This window comes from Pygocentrus nattereri, chromosome 25 (assembly GCF_015220715.1).
Source record: "Pygocentrus nattereri isolate fPygNat1 chromosome 25, fPygNat1.pri, whole genome shotgun sequence".
NCBI lineage: Eukaryota > Metazoa > Chordata > Actinopteri > Characiformes > Serrasalmidae > Pygocentrus > Pygocentrus nattereri.
In genome coordinates this window covers 15,164,285-15,182,418 of record NC_051235.1, presented here as the reverse complement: position 1 = coordinate 15,182,418, position 18,134 = coordinate 15,164,285, and the positions used below count along the sequence as shown (strand labels likewise).

Sequence of the window (18,134 nt, the reverse complement as noted above, 5' to 3'; positions counted from 1 at the left end):
AAAAGAAAGTTCTTCACACTCACACATTTCAGTTGAAAAAAAAATCTGTAAATAGCAGTTCAGTGAAAGGCACCTTACAGAGCCAATTATGGTTCTCCTAAGGCATTTTGTAAAGAACCTTTTTCAAAACCTTTATTTTTAAGAATGACCTAATAATACATCTTAAGATGAATAAGTCTGCAATGTGTGTGTGTGTGTGTGTGTGTGTGTGTGTGTGTGTGTGTGTGTGTGTGTGTGTGTGTGTGTGTGTGTGTGTGTGTGTGATTCCAGTGTAATTTGCATCATTCAGGGCCATTAAGCTCCAACACTAAAACAGCATGTTCACGAATCCCACAAACATCCTGATCAATAACAGGCAAGACTGGCACGAGTGACGTCTGAAAGTGAGGGTCATGAAGACAAACAGGTGTAGCTACTACTGTTTTACATGCACCAATCTGTGAACATGTTCCCTTAATATAATGTCTTATCTACTGGAACTGTGTGTGTGTGTGTGTGTGTGTGTGTGTTTGTGTGTGTGTATGTGACTGTAAAGAATGAAGATGATTGGCATTTGGCCCAACTTTACCCTTCTGGTGTGAACTCACTATGGGGTAAAAGCCACCAGCAAATGTGCACCCCCCCACACACACATCAATCCTATAGCCCTGCCACCTGAGATTTCTCTGTTTCTGTAATTCAGCACAACTCAATCAATACTTACCAAACAAGAACCACAACCCTACTGAGAAAACACACACACACACACACACACCTGGGATCACTGTCACTGATCACACAGCATCTCCAGCTAGAACAAATGCTTGTCTTTTCTTTCTCTACTTATTTCAGAAAGATACACAAGCAAATGAACCATGAAAAAAAAGCTCTTAATAAAAAAATGTTTTTTTTACTTACACCTAAATTATGACTGTTAAAAATGGTGCCTGATCACGTTTGGGTGTTCTCGTTTTCAGCTCAGTCTGGATGTGAGGTGTGCTGTTCAAATACATGGCAATGTTAAAGCAGATCTAATATATGCGAGGCATCCACAGTGCTGCCAGTGTGAATGATCTGTATCTGAGATATAACCCGGTACAGAGCAGCCACCTTATTCGCACACAAGGCAGAATAATAACTAAGACATTAAACATTAACTTTCCCACCTGCGCGTGCATGATTAGGAGGCATATCATGTGCTCACGATTTGCATTGCAACGACAGCTTCATTATTTTCAGCAGAGTTGTTCTGTAACGTTAAATCTATCTATCCCCTCAAACAGCTGTGGTATTAATGCTCTGTGATCTGTAAAAGACGTAAAACAATTAGTTGGAATAGGAAGGACCTGTTCTCAATATGAGCGGCGTAAAAAGAGCGAACGTCAGGAAAGTATTAACAGCGCAAATTCAAAAGGATTATGCATATATATATATATATATATATATATATATATATATATATATATATATATATTCAATAATAAGAAAAATAATAATAATGTGCATATGTTCTTCTTCTATTATTATTATTTTTTTTATTATTACTATTATTATTGCGAATTTTAAAAACTCGCGACCCAGAAGGAGAAGCGGCTTAGAAGACGTGCAGCAGATGGAATTGACTGAGGCTCATATGCTTCATTACTACACAGACATAATCGGCCAGCATATTCCAGCATACTGAATGTCAGCGGTCATCGATAAAGCCCTAATCAGGTTAAGTTACAACTGTACTGTGTGTGTGTGTGTGTGTGTGTGTGTGTGTGTGTGTGTGTGTGTGTGTGTGTGTGTGTGTGTGAATTTTAAAAACTGTGACGAGAACAATTTGTAGAGAAATTTAAGAATGAGAGTTCTATAAAGACGACAATAATATTATAGTAATAATTTATAATGTAATAATTAATATAATTGTTATTATTGTTGTTGTTTTGTGTAATATTATTATTATTGTTGTTGTTGTTGTTGTAAAAATCTACATCTCCCGTTAAAAAGCACCAGAAAAACGCGGATCGTTGTGAGCGGAATAAGAAAGCGCGGGTCTGACTGCGCAGCAGAGCGCAGGCTTTCACGCATCTGTGTCTGATCGCTTTATTTACTTTTACCAATTTGGCTGAGTGACTGTGAGCCAAGATCTGAGGAGTCCTGTGTGTCCACTGAGTCAACAAACAGCGGCCAGTCAGGTGGTCGCTCCGTAATAAAACCGTCCGGAAGCTGATGCTGTTTAAACAAAGCGCGCGTTCCAATATGCGCGCTGGAGTTCTCAGTAGGTCACTCAGCCAGTGGACAGCGAGCGTGGAGAGTTACACGCGCCAGCCAAGAATCCAGTCTGAGTTCAACAGGAACCCAGGTTTCTAATTAGACTAATGAGAGCAGTGGTGTTGGGACACGTCCCCCAGCCTCCGTGGAGCTAGCTGTGGAATGTGAAAGCACGCACTAGCTCAGTGATCTACTTAGGGCGCAAGTACACGTATTGGAACGCAGCCGGAGCTTTTATCTCGGGTCCAGATGGGACAGTCAGAAAAGAACAGGATCTGGGGTGAGGAGGGTGTGGGGCGGGACCCCCTCCGCCAGTGCCAGGCCTTTTGCAAGGATCATTTAGCATCGAGATCTTGTAAATATTGGGGAATTTAGCCAGCTATAAAAATCCGCGGATGAGGGGGGAGGAGAGAGGGGGCAGAGGAGAGAGGATGCGGGGCTCGAATTAACAGATCCTGCGCTGCAAGGAAGTGCAATGATGTGTTAAATTGAATGCAGCTGGTGGGGGGGAAATAGAAAAAGAGAAAATATCACTTCGGATAAAGGTGGAGAAATCAAACGCTCGCTACTCGTTGGCGACACTCGTCTTTTGTTGCGACGCAGTTGTGGTCGTTTAAAAACGCGCGTATTGGTGTGGAGAGAGCACCATGAGGAGCAAGGAGAAATGAAAATAAAACATGAATACCTGTTACGAGGTGTCATTTTCACGCGATCACAAGAAAACCTAGCCAAGTAAAAGCCTAACTGTAAGATTTGTCTATGCTTCATATTTCTGGGCTACTTCCAACCAGGCAGCCCAAGAAAGATCCAAAGATCCAATCATCAAAATCTCATTTTATAAATTCGCTGTAAAAGAGGAAACATGAAAAAAAGTTGCTCTTCCTTTTCTCAGGCAGGTCTGATCAATCCATGGAAACAAACGCAGAAAGACAGCGGCTCCCAAACGGATCGATTCTTTAATTAAAGATTCAGAGGCCTGCCAGCCGGCGGAATGATGAACTGAAATCTTGACTTGTGCTGCGGCGTGTGTTTTAATGGCCATGGGCTATCCACTTAAATTACATCTGCGTCCGAGCAGGCGTGGTGGGACGCGTCCACATGAATGTAGACTGATCATTTAGCACGACTACAACTACACTGTGAACCCAAATATGTTCAAGATGAAAATAAGGTAATCATTGCCAAAAAGATTACATCACGAAGTCCAGTGGACTTAAGACACTGAGCAACATGCATAGTTTGTGTTAGATACACTTAAATACATGTTTCTGCTACTTTTAGAGTTAATCCAACTAAATGATATCAAATCATATCAAATATAAATGATATCAAATCAAATGAATTATATTTTTCATAGCTATTGGCAATTGACGTTTGCTGATAAGTGAACTCTTATTGTGACACACACTCAGCAGCAGTGAGAAAGTTAACTTGCCCAAGCCTCTGAAAAGACCAGTAGAGTCAATAGAAGAAGTGCCCATGTTCTAATGCTGTCTATATGTAAAACAAGAGAAGCAGCGACACAAGGTTTCTTTTGGAAAAACAGATGTATTTGATTATTAGAATAAAGAATTACAGTATTGTAGTTGTTAGTAGGTATTAAACTGTAGAGAAACTGGACCCTTAAAGATTTTCCAACTTTCCAAGAAAGTGCATGTAACAGTCCAACGGTTTTCAAACCTAATATATATTTCTATTTATAAAAACACTATTGTTTGTCCCCTGGCCGAGATGGACCTTGTCTTTTGAGCAACATTTATGTACATTTGTTGGGATGGAAGTAGATGTTCCACATTCGAGAGTATGTACACGCCTTTTGCATTCGATGTCAAATGAAGATGCTAGAACGTAGCAGCAATGTGGAAACCCAGTTCATCTTCTTTTTTTTTTACTTTTTTTTTTTTTTTTACTTCCTGAAGTAGTTTAAAATTTGAATTCGCCTCTCATTTACAGGCCTAAACCAGGACGTGGACCTTTCTCGGTACTTGTACATAACAATGATGCTAGTTGGAGCTTTGTAGTCTACAGCAACAAGAAATCAAGAAACAAAACTTAAAAGGAAAGAAAGGAAGAAAGAAAGTGAAAAACCACAATACAATAAACATCCAGAAACAAAGATTAATTTCTAAAGGTAACAGCTGAGATGTAGTTATGCCTGCCTCTTTTTACTTAAATAAAAGTCGATAAAAGGACTATCCTGTATGCCCTCTGCCTGAAGAAAATCTGGTGTTTTTGATGAAAAGTAGGGGATTGGGGGAGGGGGGGTTAATACACAGCTGGTAAACCATCTAGCACGGATCAGTGTACATTATTTACAGCCTTTTGTTTTTGCTTATTCAAGCTCTAATGCATCACAAACATCAACAGTTTTGTTATACATACTACAGATAGAAATAATTTAATACCAAGGTCAAAGTCATCTAGCCAGAAATGCTAAAAGTTCCAAAAGCACACTTTTACACAATCACACAGCTCCATTCTGGCGGTAAAACAGAAAATAAAATGAAAACTAAGTAACTGTTAATGTTTCCACTTTTTGAGCAAGGTTATAATCACTAATAAATAAGCTCCGTAAAACTTTAACGTGTTGTACATTGTACAAAAAAAGCAAGTCCTCTTCAAACTAAAGTCTCAATGGCAAGCCAGAGCCGATTTCTTTTTCCTGCACTTGTTCTCTCTCTTTTGTGCATGTGTGAGTACATGTCTGCAAGTGTTTGTGAGAGTATCAGCATGTACCACATTAGCGCCGCTCATCTCCTAGTTAGTGACAATCTCCTTGTTGTCCTCCATGAAACGAGTGAAGCGGAAGTGAGTTCCATTGTCTGTGTTGGCCATCTTCTCCAGGCCAGCAAGTGCTGCGTTGGGCTCGGAACTGTGCAGCTTGTCGATGCTGCCCGTCAGGCCACTGATGGGAGAACTGCCTCCATTCCCCACGCTCCCAGAGAGCGAGGGAGGCAAGCCCCCATTCTGGATCACAGATATCTCATTGGTCTTCATGGCCAGGCCATTGGAGAAGGCAGCGGCGTACTGGTTCCAGAAGCTAGCTGGGTCTCCATTCCCCGCCCTTCCAGGCAAGTCCTTTTGAAAGAGCTCAGGGAACTTGACTGGGTTTGTGCCCAAGAAGGCCATGGGGCCGTCTACAGAGAGTCTGCGTCCTCGTCGAGCTGGGGCACTGTTCCACATGTGAGTACCCATGTGAACCTAGATACAGAAAGACAGCAAGAAAGAAAGAAAAAGAGGTCAGAAATGTTTACAAATTTGGTCTCAGATCAGCATGGTGCGCACAAGATGAGGCAATGGAAAAACAAATAATAGAAGAAATAATTAGTATGCCCCACTGAAGGCTATGTTTGAGGTCTAGACATTAGGATGAGAATAATACATCTTATAAACAGTATCTCACTCCCTTGCTCTCTCAGAGCAGAGGGAGCCTCTCTAGAACATTCTATGTTCTGGATAAATTACATTACCTTTTTGCATTAGCTACAATTAAATGTGAGCCATACCTCTGTTTGGCCCTTTAAGCAGTACAGTAAAATGAGTGATTTGTATAGCTGTGATAAACTTGTGTGAAGCAGATGATATGTGGGGTATACTGACTTAAAAGGCAAAATATTTAGTGTCCTTAAACTACTTGCAGCACAGTTAGCAAACACATGATATCAATTTGCACTTTTCTACAACATTGCAGACCATTTTGTTTCATCCTTCCGAGCCTGTGGTTTAAGCAGCTGAAACAGTTTTAAAAGTAAAAAAATATGTTTCTACTTTACAATTAGCAAAACTGTATGTAAGTGGGAAAATTGTATGCTTTAACATTTAACTTATTTTAAGCAGTGTACTTGAAAATTATTTTCAAACAGACTAGTAGTTTAAGGCACAGACTGCTAATGAACCAAATAATGCATTAGTACACTGAAGTCCAGTCAAATACTTTAAATTAGTTGTAAAATCCAACTTCATGCAAAGAGGATTTTCATGTTCCTTTCTCTACTACACCCAATGAGTCAACTATAATTACTGATTTATTTGAAGGGGAAATTTGAATCTAGTTAGAGATTTACGTTGCTTCCTGAAAATTAAGCCTTCGGTGTGTCAGGTTTCGTCAATTCTTCACAGGCGAGTGGTGTGATCACACATGTCCACATAAAACCATCTGTGAGTGGGGGCCCTTTTCTCTTTATGATCAAAGAGAAGCTCACGTTTTTCACAAGATAAACTCTGGAAAAATACAGAGCATGCTGCAGCTAAAGGTGGTTGCTGCTGGTAACTGTAGTTAAAGCCTGTTAAACGAAGCGTTCCTGGCTGTGCTCCATCAATCACGCTCTCGGGTTTCTGCCCAATATTCATATTAATGGGGTGACTCAACCTTTCCACTTGTACACCTTTATTTCAGCCCAGCTGAGGTGATCTTTTTCTCCACCCCACCCCTTTGTTATTGCATAATGTTAGTGTCTAAATAAGTGGGAATCCAAAGAGTCAAAAAAAAAAAAAGCATAGGAGAAAATGACACACATGTTGTTTCTAACAGACTGGACTACAAAAATCCCACACATTAGCTATAATTACTAGAGATGATTACCTTAAGATTTCCTTTGGTGGTGAATGCACGTCCACAGATGGTGCAAGCAAAGGGCTTCTCCCCAGTGTGCGTCCTCTCATGGATCTGCAGAGCACTGGCAGAGGAGAACATCTTTCCACAAGTGTTGCAGTAGTGCTGCTTGGGCGTCCGTCTTGGAGGAGCAGCAGCAGATAGCACTGGAGATGTGGAAGCAGATGAGGTCACCAGGCTTGAGGGAAGATCTTTTCCATCATGTGGTGGAGCATGAAGGAAGCCATTGATCTCAGACTTGTTCATGGAGGATAATGATCCAACAGAGAGAAGGGAAGGTGTAGGGCTGGATGCCAAGCTGGTATTCGGCTCAAAGAGCTGGGAGGGCAGATCTCTCATCTGATGGGTCAGCATGTGTTGCTTGAGATTGCCCTTGGTGGAGAAGCCCCGGTTGCAAGCTGTGCAAATGAATGGTCTTTCTTTGGTATGGCTTCGATAGTGGATGTCCAAGGCACTCTGACAGGCAAATGTCTTGCCACAGATGTCACATGATGTGTTCTTGGAAGTGCCTCTCTCGCGAAAGGGGAAAAGCATGCCCAGAGGGTCTTTAGAGGGATTCATGGAGGTTAAGTCAAGAGCCCCTAGACTTGAGGAATGGGTCTGCATGATGCCTGCACTTATGTGCTCCAGTGATGATGCCCTCTGACGCTCCTCCAGACTGGGGGATTTACGTTGCTGGGGAACACAGCTAGAGGGTGATGGAGCTTGCATGGAGGAGGTAGATTCAGAGACAGCTGGACTCCCTGCACTTTGGCTCTCAATATCACCTCCTAGAGAGGAGGAATCATTAGTGAAGTGGTCCCCTTCCATTGAGCCATTTTCTGTTGCTTTAGCTCTATTTGACTGTGAATCCTCTACCAGCCCCTGAGGTGCATTCTTATCCTGATGGTCAACACCTAACTGCTCCTGTGGCATAGGTGAAGAACAAAAGCTGTCCTGGGATGCATCAGCAGATTTGGGTGTGTCTGGAACACTGCTATCTGGACCATCTTCCATTCCTTCCATGTTGTCATCTGAGAAGTTGTCCAGATCATCAAAGTTTCTCTCCTCAAATGAGCCAGCATCAGAGCCCATGGACTCTGGGTAGCTTTCAGGAAGAGGGGTGTTGGGGATCTGGCCACCCATGTGCATACGAATGTGCTGCTGCAGCACCACAGCATTGGTGAACTTCTTCTGGCAGATAGGGCAAGAGTGCTGCACCCTTAGAGGTGGCATGGCACGATGGACACTGTAGTGGGTCTTCAAGTTGCCCTTAGTGGTAAAGGCACGGCCACAAATTTTGCACTTGAAGGGCCGTTCCCCAGTGTGGGTGCGATAGTGCATTTTCAACGCACTCTGGCAGCTCAGAACACGATGGCAGATGACACACTCATTGGGGTCTGTCACCTTTCTATCTATGTTCTCCACCAGTTGCTGTAATTTGGAAGTTTCTGAGCCTTGCAAAGGATCTAGAAGGCCCCCAAATGGGAATTTGGCCTTAAACTGCTCTGACATCAGGGGCATCAGAGGATTGGTGGCCATGGGAGGACTGTTGGAAGTGGTGTACTCTGTCTTGCTCTCACCCACTAAGCTTGTGTTTATTGTGAAGCTTGAGGACTGACTGCTTTCTTCAGTTTTCCCATTTGAGGTAGGCAAGGTTGCACCATCGCCTTCTTCTGAAACAATATCACTGCTTTTTGTGGATGGGTCGACTGGACCTGAGTCACTCTTAGCAGAGTGGGAAGGGCTTGTTACAGCCACAGAATGATTTTCTTCCTTCTTGATAAATGGTGGCAGGCTTGGCATAGTTGGTGGGAGCAACATGCCAACTGATGAGCTCAGAGTGGATAAGACAGGTTTGCTGTCCAACCAGCTGGTCACTGGCTTCTCTGGTGCTATTGACATGCCATAGGGAATACCAGTACTGGTTGGAATATTGTCCAAATGCTCTGGGACTGGGTATGGGTTCATCTGGATGTGAGGATACTTCTCTTTATGACGCTGGAAATGTACTTTCAAGTTGCCACGAGTTGAAAATCGGTTGCCACAGATGTTACATTTGTACGGCCTCTCTCCTGTGTGTGAACGCAAGTGGATCTGCAAGGCACTGTCGCTTCCAAACACCTTGGCACAAAACCTGCACTTATGTTTGAAGAATGCCTCCTCTGAGCTGCTCTTGGGCTCAAAAGAAGACACATTGGGTGGCTTGCCTTTTCTTTGTTGGGCTAATGCTGCTAGGGAGTTGAGATCCTCGACTGTGGTTCCAACACTAGGAAGAGCACTAGAGAACATTGGATTTCCTGGGGGAGGCTGAGGTAGAAGTGAGTTTGCCACAGGATTCAACAGGCTTCCAATCCCAAAGGCTGGTGTAGATGACTTTGCTAGTGATGGGTTGCCTAGTGGGGGATGCAGACCTCCAGCATATCCAGCTCTCTTGTCTGATGCTTGGCTATTGACCACAGCTGTCCCCAGTGCTCCCAGACTTTGAGATGACTCTCCCACGCTGGAGTTGCTTTGAGGTAGCTGCGCCGTACTAGCCATCTGCTTTAGGCTACTAATGCTAGCAGACTGGCTAGCCAAGCTCTGTGCAAGCCCCGCTGCAGCTGCTAACTGCTGGGACAAGTGGGAGCTGAGTGTGGTTAGTGGGGTGGTGGATGAAGCCAGATTCCCAGGGGAGGAAGTGGGTGGCACCTGTAGCTCAGGAGACTGGGATGCTAGCAAAAGAATCTGGTGACGAATCTGCTCTATTAACTGCAATTGATGAATCTGCTGCTGTTGCAGGGCTAGAAGTTGCTCCATAAGGGCAGGCACTGCAACTCTCTGGCCTCCTGATGATCTTGTCTCCTGAGAGAACTGGGCCACTGCCACTTTGGTGCTCTGGAGATTTTCAATGATAACATTGCTGTTCATCACAGAGAAGTTTCCCAGCTCTGTAAGATTGCCAAGCTGAGGTAGTGAGGCTGAGATAGCAGAGCTGCCCAGATTGGGTCCAGTACTGCCCCTATCGCCATGGCCACCTTCACCACTGCCACTGATGGGGCTGCTTCCCTCCATGTGTCCATTTCCACCGTCATGGGTGGCAGAGATTGCTGACACATCCATATCCATGGCTTCCTCTTTATCCAGTGAGTTATGGTATAAAAGGTCAGCACACTCGACTTGATCTGCGTTATTAGTCGTGTCATTCACCTGCTCATCAGGATTATGGGGAGAGGAGCTTGGAGAGAAAGTTCCGGAAGGAGATGCAGGATTCTCATTCACAATCAGAACTAATTGATTCTTAGTGCAATTCTTCTGGTGTTGTTCAAGATCCGACAGTTCAAAGAACTCAGCACAGCATCTGCCACAGACATGGGCACCCGAGTCCTTGCAAGGGGGGTCATCCAAGCCAGGCTCTGTGTCCCCTGAAAAGAAAAGGTTGGAGGGGGGGGGGGGGGGGGGGGGCAGGGAGAGAGAACAAGGGGATTAGTGATTAGAAATGTTTTGCAGCTGAAGAAGCAGCTTTATCTGTTCAAATTCTTTTGTTGTTAATCTTCTGTTAATCAGTTTAACGCTTATCCTCTTGATACATTAAAAAAAACAACTGTTTAAAAAAGGGAATAATAAAAGCAAAACAGATTAGAAAAAGGTACTGCTCTGCAGCTGATATGTGAAAGAGCATAAAAAACAGGATCAATAACACTTAAAATATTGCTGAAAAGTGATCTTTGAAGATGTGTAGCTGAGTTCCCTCATCCCCACCACCTTAGGTAATCATTTTCTTCAGACAATCCATCAAAACATAAAATACTATGAACTGAGGACAATGGGGCCTAATGAAATTTCATAGAGAGGCATTGATTTCCAATATTTCATACTCCTCAATGCCTACATGTCCACTAGGCACAAATCAACCATTTGAAAGACTTATTAGACTTTCAATTTGCTGTCAACTTTGCTCATTTTCAACCAACTGTGGGCATCTTGGACAGGTTATCCCTGTCACTAAACTAATTTGTATCCAGTCAGCCTGCAATCAGGATCTGACAGGAACAAGCAAGCCCTCGGCATTCAGATTGTCTTGCTTTACTGTTTGCAGCCACTATGGACGCTAAAACACGGGCTAGGCTGTGGTTGTGTAAAAATGTGTTCTTCAGATTCTCTTTCATGGTCTAATCCAATGAACACATAAAAAAAGTAGATTTTAAATTTACAAAAATTAGTCAGTAGTATTTTATACTTTAAAAGTTAATCATTAAAAGTAAATTGATGTGCCAACACTTTACTGAATGTATATAAATATATTAAATAAATAAAGACAGTATAAATATATATACTGTCCCCTCAGACTACACACTGCACTCACTAAGACCAAATGATAAGGTACAAATGTACTTACTGGAAAAACTTGTATATAAAAATAAAAAGCAGCTGATATTTCTCCACACAAAAACAGAACAGGCGTTTGCCATTTTCTTTTAAATAAAACACTAGCATTTTAAAAAGGCGGTGAGAAATACTTCTCTGTCTCTCCCTCATCCCCCTCTGGGGCTGTCCAGACTTCCACCTTTCTTTCTCTTCCTCACTCTCTTTCTCACTCTCTCTAACCCCCCTTCTTTGTATCCTGCTAAAATCTTGCTGTTTAACATACAAGTTGATTTACAAATTGCAATTTTCTATGAATCCCCTTCATTGTGGGGCTTCGCCCTCTACATTTTCATCAGTGTGGGGATTCATTTGCAAATGAAACCCCTGCAGAAGTGTGTCCCAGCCCTGCCGGGAGACAGGATGGCTCCCTATTGTTCCCCAGCATGGGAGCGTCAGAGCAGGGCCGAGGGGGCGAGGGGGCAAGGGCCCGGCCCGCTCATCACGGCTGTTTCTAGAACAGATCCTCTTTAATTCACGGATTATCCTCCCTCAGTGTTTCTCTGTGCTGGAACATCAGATAACGCTAAAGTTGCCATGACACTAAAGCTGTGCCTCACACCACCAGCGCGCCCATCAGACGGGAAAAGTCAACTTTATGATGAAAAGTTTTTAATATTACAGCAGAAGAGGTTTAGGCGTGGCTAATGAGGAAAAAAAGTGGTTTAATTTAGTTGAGGGGGGCGGGAATTATATGGCAATACGGAATGGTTTATGGTAAAACCTTTAAGTTAATCTGTGTGCATTACTTTATGTAAGTGCATATCTTTACTTACTCTAGTTAGTGGTATACAAAGAACTTTATACTACTAAATAAAAGGATCAGTGGTTGACTGGGTATTACCTAATAACGTTGACTTAAAATATGAACAAGGAAACATATTTCAAAAACTTTAAAGTAAAGCAGATTTATGACAGTCTAAATAAAGAAATAAATTAGTGATCACATCACATGACTTCTTTCTGCTGTTGTTAGTATTTTCTAAAATACCTTTACATTTACACCCTATGAGTAGAACATCTCTAAAGTGCATTTAACATTAAAAATAAAAGTAATACTAGTCATTATAATCTTCTGTGAAGCTGATAAAAACATACATGAAGTGAAACAATTCATACTAGTCCCAAAAAAACAGGTAATGATGAGAGCTAAACCAATTTTTTTGTGGGTAGGTTACTGATTTTTGCTTTTAAAAGAATGTTTTGACAATTCGTGAGGCATAAAAATAATTATAATATTAAAGAAAGCGAATCAAGAAAAATAATTTGAATAACTGAGGAACTCAAGTGTTTCTGAATGCACACCTTTGTATAACACTAGTCCGCATAAAGCTGGGGAAGCACATCTTAGAATTGCTGAAAAATATGCACCACAGTTAAAGGACTACCAGCATTTCTATTGTGTGGAGACTGAAACGGCTCAGACATCAGCAGCATTCCTCCTACCCCTCAATAACAGCACTTCAGAGCAAAATTGTTAGAATTAAACATGTACACAAACGTGTGGCTACGCCCTCTGCACAAACTGAATTATTCAGAGAATAAGCAAATATCTCTGTCTGCGCACAATATGAAAGAGCTGCTAGACTGAACTACAGAGCACATGCTGAGAGCAGTACAGGCGAACTCTGAAAATGCTCGAGGCGAGTTAAAGATTCTGATTAAAGTGAAGGATTAGTGTGTCAAGTTGAAAGCAAGCACTAGTTGAGAACCCACATAACTGTAGCTTTGGGTCCTCAGTATGCTACACAGGCTCTGAGCAAACCAAAACATGCAGAAGGAGCGGAGAAGTAGTGTGGGGAGTCAGTGAAAGAGTGAAAGATCCTTTAAAAAAAGTGATTCGGAAAGTGAGTAGATGAGAAAGAGAAGAAAAATATACTAACATACTCTAGTGCCTACGTTGTTTTGCTCTGCTGCAGGCGTCGCTCTACTTCGAAGAGGGAGTTATTGTTCGTACACTACCTCTTCATTTCTCTCTCACACTCTCTCTCTCCTTCCCTCCCTTCTTCCATCCCTCCCTCCTCTCTTTTTCAGCCTTTAGGAAACTTCCCTGTGAACACTAGATGGGGTTCCTGTAAAGCTCTTCTCCACTGGTCAGTATGTGTTGGGCCCATGCACTAGTGATATTGCCTCAAACAGTTAGAGGACTTACAAAGCAAAGCTGGGTCCTCAAGGCCACTTTCCAAACTTCCACTACACAAACGAAGGCAGAAAAAAAGACAAGCGACCAAATCCCTGTTGATTGCAGGGGTCCAGCACTATTTGTTTGCAAGAGCGTATGGTGGAGGGGAGCTCCCTCTGAATCTCTCTCTGGGTCGGGAGCATGTTTGCTGGGGTGAAAGGGGAAAGCAGGCACATTTATACCCCCCACCCTCAGACCCCCGCAAACCTCTCCAACCACCCCCCCCCCCCACCCCCCATGAAATAAAGCAGCAGCTCCTGCTAGGCTGGCTTTAACCAGACACTCTGGGGGTCAGTAACGCAGCACACACGGACACGCCGTGACCTGATCTCTCCTCGCCTCCCCACAGTATGAGCCTGGCAAAGGTTAAAACAGCTTCACATCCCACCCTTGGTGAGGGGCCAACAGGGACAGAGACCTCCTTTCCCTCTCCATCTTACTGCTGCCTTGGCCTAACACTGGACAAGCCTGAAGAGAACAAGGCCGCTGCATCAGTCCTGACAATGAAGCCCTGATTTCTACACCAAGAAAGTTGGTAAAATAGTTCAGAAAGAAGTAATGCAAAATTTGAAGGACCGTGCACATGTAGCCTGGACGCTCTGCATTTTTTGTTTGTTTACTTTGCATTTGGTGAAATGACTGAAAAGCATCTAGCTTGGTCAGCTGAAACTAAATGACAAACGCTGCCATTCACTTCTTTATTGAATTTCAGGCGGGGGGAAATCCTGCAGGGAAAATTCTGCTATTGACTTTATTTTCCAACGGTTTTGAAATTCTAACAAAATCACATAAACTATGACGGCTCGACGCACGCTAACACAAAATATCCTCATTATAAGATATTTTCTTCAACAATCTGACTAGTCCCGTTTCTCCCTAATTTATGGCAAAATAGCACATTCTGAATTTCAAATTTGGTTCTGTATAAAACAAGACTGAGCCTGCAGGCCTGCGTAACTTAGCGTCTAAAGCAAAAAAAGTCGTTAAATTAAAATAAAAAGATAAAAGAAATAGTCTTTTAAAATAATAACCAAGAGGAAAAGAAAATCAACTAGTGCTCCAAATATTTAAACGCCAAATGTTCTGTTCTAAACTTACACACAGCCTCATTCAGCCAATGTAACTTTGGCATCTGCGAGGCTGGCAAACAGTTATAGCGGCCACAACAAAACACAGCCTTATCTTGAAAGTGGAGGAAACCATATGACGGACATTAAGATGACACTGGCCAAACGACAGCCTTTCAAGTTCTGCCTCAAACGAAATTCTCTGCGTAGATGAAACTTCTGCTGTCTCCCCATCGCCAGCATTTGGAAGCAATATGCAAAATTGAATTAAAAAAAGCCCAATTGTGTAGAAAATTGCTCGAGTTTCGATACTAAAACTAAATCCTTATCGCATCAAAGCCTCCTTTCAAAATCAGCAAGACGAAACCTGCTATCAGACGCTGAAAGCTGAGAGAGATTCTGCGAGGGAACACTTTTAAGCCATAAATAGGCCACTTTATAGAAGAAATGTTAATGCGCTTTAAACGCCTTTTATAGCTCAAATGAGCCTTATTCAGCCTTTGAAGGGCGCAGGTTTGAATAACCTGAGATAGACTTAGACATATATGCTTAACTGCCATCATCTTTTCAAAGGTAAAGACTCACTTCAAAAAGATAAAGAGAAAAAAGTAAGGCACATTTAGCACGTGTGGCTTCCATTTAATGTCTTCCAATGCCTCGTAATATCTGTCGCAATCACCTGTAGCCTAAAGTCCCAGCAAGCAGGCTATAAGAAGCGGTGCCTTGCCTCAATGCGCGCTTAAAGACGGGCTAAATTATTCACAAATATAATGCGCAGAATTGATCAGAATATTATATACACGTGTGTAATATACACATTACGAAGCGATCGCGATTTGCTCGCTTTTTGAGGAAGTGTGTTCGCTTCTCCTGCATGTTTATTATTTTTCAGACGCTGCACATTAGAATCAATGCATTTTTTCCCGTTAAAAATCAAAGCGTTAAAATTGAGCTAAACTCGCGATTGAAACGGAACGAAAAGAGTGGTGTAAACATTTTAGGCTACACGAAGTAAATAACTATCATCCGTGCAATTGACGTCGATTAAAGCAGAGCTGCGTGGAATTTGAACGTATATGATGTGGCGGTGCCAGTTATAAAGTCAGGGAAACTTCAAACTTCGCTACAGTTACAGCGAGGAGGCTCTAACTGAACAGGGTTAAGCTAAGCCTTTTGCGACAAGGGCGACGAATTAAACTGAAGACACTGGGGAAAAATAATAAGCGAGTCCATTTGTATTTTTATAGATAAAATGATAATCAACGTAAGAATAATAATAATAATAATACTAATACTAATAATAATAGTAATAATAATGATAATAAGATTCGCTTTAAATCAGGCCTGTTTGTTCCTCTCACTCACTGTAGCTCTATTGGCCCCTCATAACGGAGGATATGAAAGAGGGAAAAGCTGAAAGCAAGACTCCAAACTTCTGCGGGCAACTTTGTAGCGAAGCAAGCGATAAAAAGTGTCAGCAGCGTATCAGCTCTCTTAGTTTACCTTCTAAAACAACACTTTGCAACTTTTTTTCCAAGTCGCGCAATCAAGCGGAATTCAGCTGCGAACGGGACCGACGCTGCGCTCTTTTAGACTTTTTACTTCAGCTTTCCTTGTTAAGACAGAGGAAGCAGAGCGTGAAGTCTACAACTTTAAAAACACACACAGCGCCTCTCCTCTGGTGTGACTTCAGCTGGCTCCCTGCACGAAACTCCCTGCGTGCGTGAGCCGGACAGGACGGGGCAAAGGAAGCCCCCTCTGAAGCCCAGAGCGCCGTCGAAAGCCCGAAAACCCGAAAGCTCCAACTTACCATTGTGCTCGGCTCCGGGCAGCTGCGGCTCGGACTGGAAATGCTGCGGCTTCGCCTGCTTCCTCCGCGACATGCTGGCCTCGCGCCTCAGCCACGAGAGAGCGACGGGGGGGAGAGAAAAAAAGTCGCCGAGAAATGTCCCGAAATCACGGCGCGCGAGCCCATCCACCGCGCGTGTGTCCCGTTATGATTATCAATAATGCCTCGCGATTAATCATACGGGTTCTTTGAAAGGCGATTGGCACCTCGCCAGCCACCACCTCCCCCCTCCTCCTCCTCCTCCTCCTTCTGCTGCTGTCCTCCTCCTCCTCTTCCACCGCCCCCTCCTCTCACACACACATACACTCTCTATTCAAATGAAGTCTCTTTAATCAATTAGCCGCTGATTTGCTGGGGACTCCTGTCTCTCCGGCTCTCCCACCCAATGAGGCTGGATTTCCCAGGTCCCCTCACACTCGCTCTCTCGCTTTAACCCTTCTGAGCGAGCCGGCCAGCCGCCGCCGCTGCTGCTGGCTACGGAGAGCTTCTCTCGGACACTACAGGAATGTCCATTTCTTGACCGTATCTTCACTTTCTTTTCTCCCGAACGGTCAGATCGTCATCGCCGCTCGCTCCCGGTTCAGTTTCAGGTCGGCCAAAGTGTCCGACAGGCTGCGATCAAACATCCGCGCTCCGCAGAAACAGTCGTTTGCCTTTTCCCTCCCAGAAAGTGCTCTCGGAGTGAGTTTCGGCTCTCCTCGTTTCTCGTGATTGAGTCCCTGTGTGATGGCAAAACTTCACCGCCGTCGTTTGTTCCTCAAGGCCAGAGAGAGAGAGAGAGAGAGAGAGAGAGAGAGAGAGAAAGAGACGGGAGGGGGGGCAGGTCGGTTAAGTCAGTTTGGCGCCTAATGGCCTCAGAGATCGGGCTCGTGTGGGATCTGCCCGAATCAAACTCGTCTGATTATCGCCGAGCGGGATGACTAACACGTTTTCATCACGACGCCGCGCGCGGAGAACAAACAAACTTTAAGCGGCCCGTGCGGGACCGCCGAGAGCTGCGCAGGCCCCGCCCACCCCGCGTCCTATTGGCCAGAGCGGTGCTCCATCAGTGACCCCCCTCATCCTTCTCCCTCAAGCTCTTGCGCTCGAGCCGAACGCAGCGCGTTCGTCTTCTCCGTGTTCTGTGTGTGTGTGTGTGTGTGTGTGTGTGTGTGTGATAGCCGCTCACTTCACATCGGGAATTTTGTTTTTAAATGATTCTTATTATTATCATTATTACATTGTTTTCGTCCAGGCGCGCGCTCATACTCATTCATATTCATTTGTTCAGTGTCTCCGCTGATCAACTTGGCGCTTAAACGTGCGGACAAAGACATTTTGCGGACATTTCAAACGTGTTTACACTGAGTTGATTTTTAAAAGCAAACTAAACAAATTAACGGAACTTTATTTAGAATTTGCCTCATTATAGTCTCTCTCTCTCTCTCCCTCTCTCTCTCTCTCTCTCTCTCTCTCTCTCTCTCTCTCTCTCTATATATATATATATATATATATATATATATATATATATATATATATATACATACACATACATACATACATAAAACATAAATGTCGCGTTTTTAATTCTGTGTATGTAAATACATTAATTCTAAACAAGTGTGACTGTTATATTTAGATACAAGTCGTAATACGTAATATAAAATTAGATCAACAAGTAAAATAATAATAATAATAATAATAATAATAATAATAATAATAATAATAATAATAATAATAATAATAATGTTCATCAATCGCAGGAGGGCTCGAGCTTCCTGCAGGGAGCGTTAAGGATGAGCGCTCCCTGCAGATCCTGTACAGCGA

The 18,134-nt window shown here is 43.2% G+C and overlaps 1 protein-coding gene across 1 annotated transcript; it reads right to left on the bottom strand.

The window, feature by feature from the left end:
• Positions 1–3,763: 3,763 nt before the first annotated feature.
• Positions 3,764–16,538, bottom strand: sall1a (spalt-like transcription factor 1a). Its single transcript, XM_017693222.2, has 3 exons — positions 16,290–16,538; positions 6,818–10,230; positions 3,764–5,436 (listed from the first exon to the last, which is right to left on the bottom strand). The coding sequence occupies exons 1-3, from the start codon at positions 16,360–16,362 to the stop codon at positions 4,993–4,995; spliced, it is 3,930 nt and encodes a 1,309-aa protein (XP_017548711.1). The 5' UTR covers positions 16,363–16,538; the 3' UTR covers positions 3,764–4,992.
• Between the last annotated feature and the right edge of the window lie 1,596 nt (positions 16,539–18,134).

Bases quoted from the DNA above. Each gene is read 5' to 3' on its own strand.
- sall1a (XM_017693222.2), bottom strand. From the start codon at position 16,362: ATGTCGCGGAGGAAGCAGGCGAAGCCGCAGCATTTCCAGTCCGAGCCG. The intron at 10,231-16,289 runs GTAAGTTGGAGC...TTTTCTTTTCAG, and splicing joins GCCCGGAGCCGAGCACAATG to GGGACACAGAGCCTGGCTTG. The intron at 5,437-6,817 runs GTAATCATCTCT...TTCTGTATCTAG, and splicing joins CCACCAAAGGAAATCTTAAG to GTTCACATGGGTACTCACAT.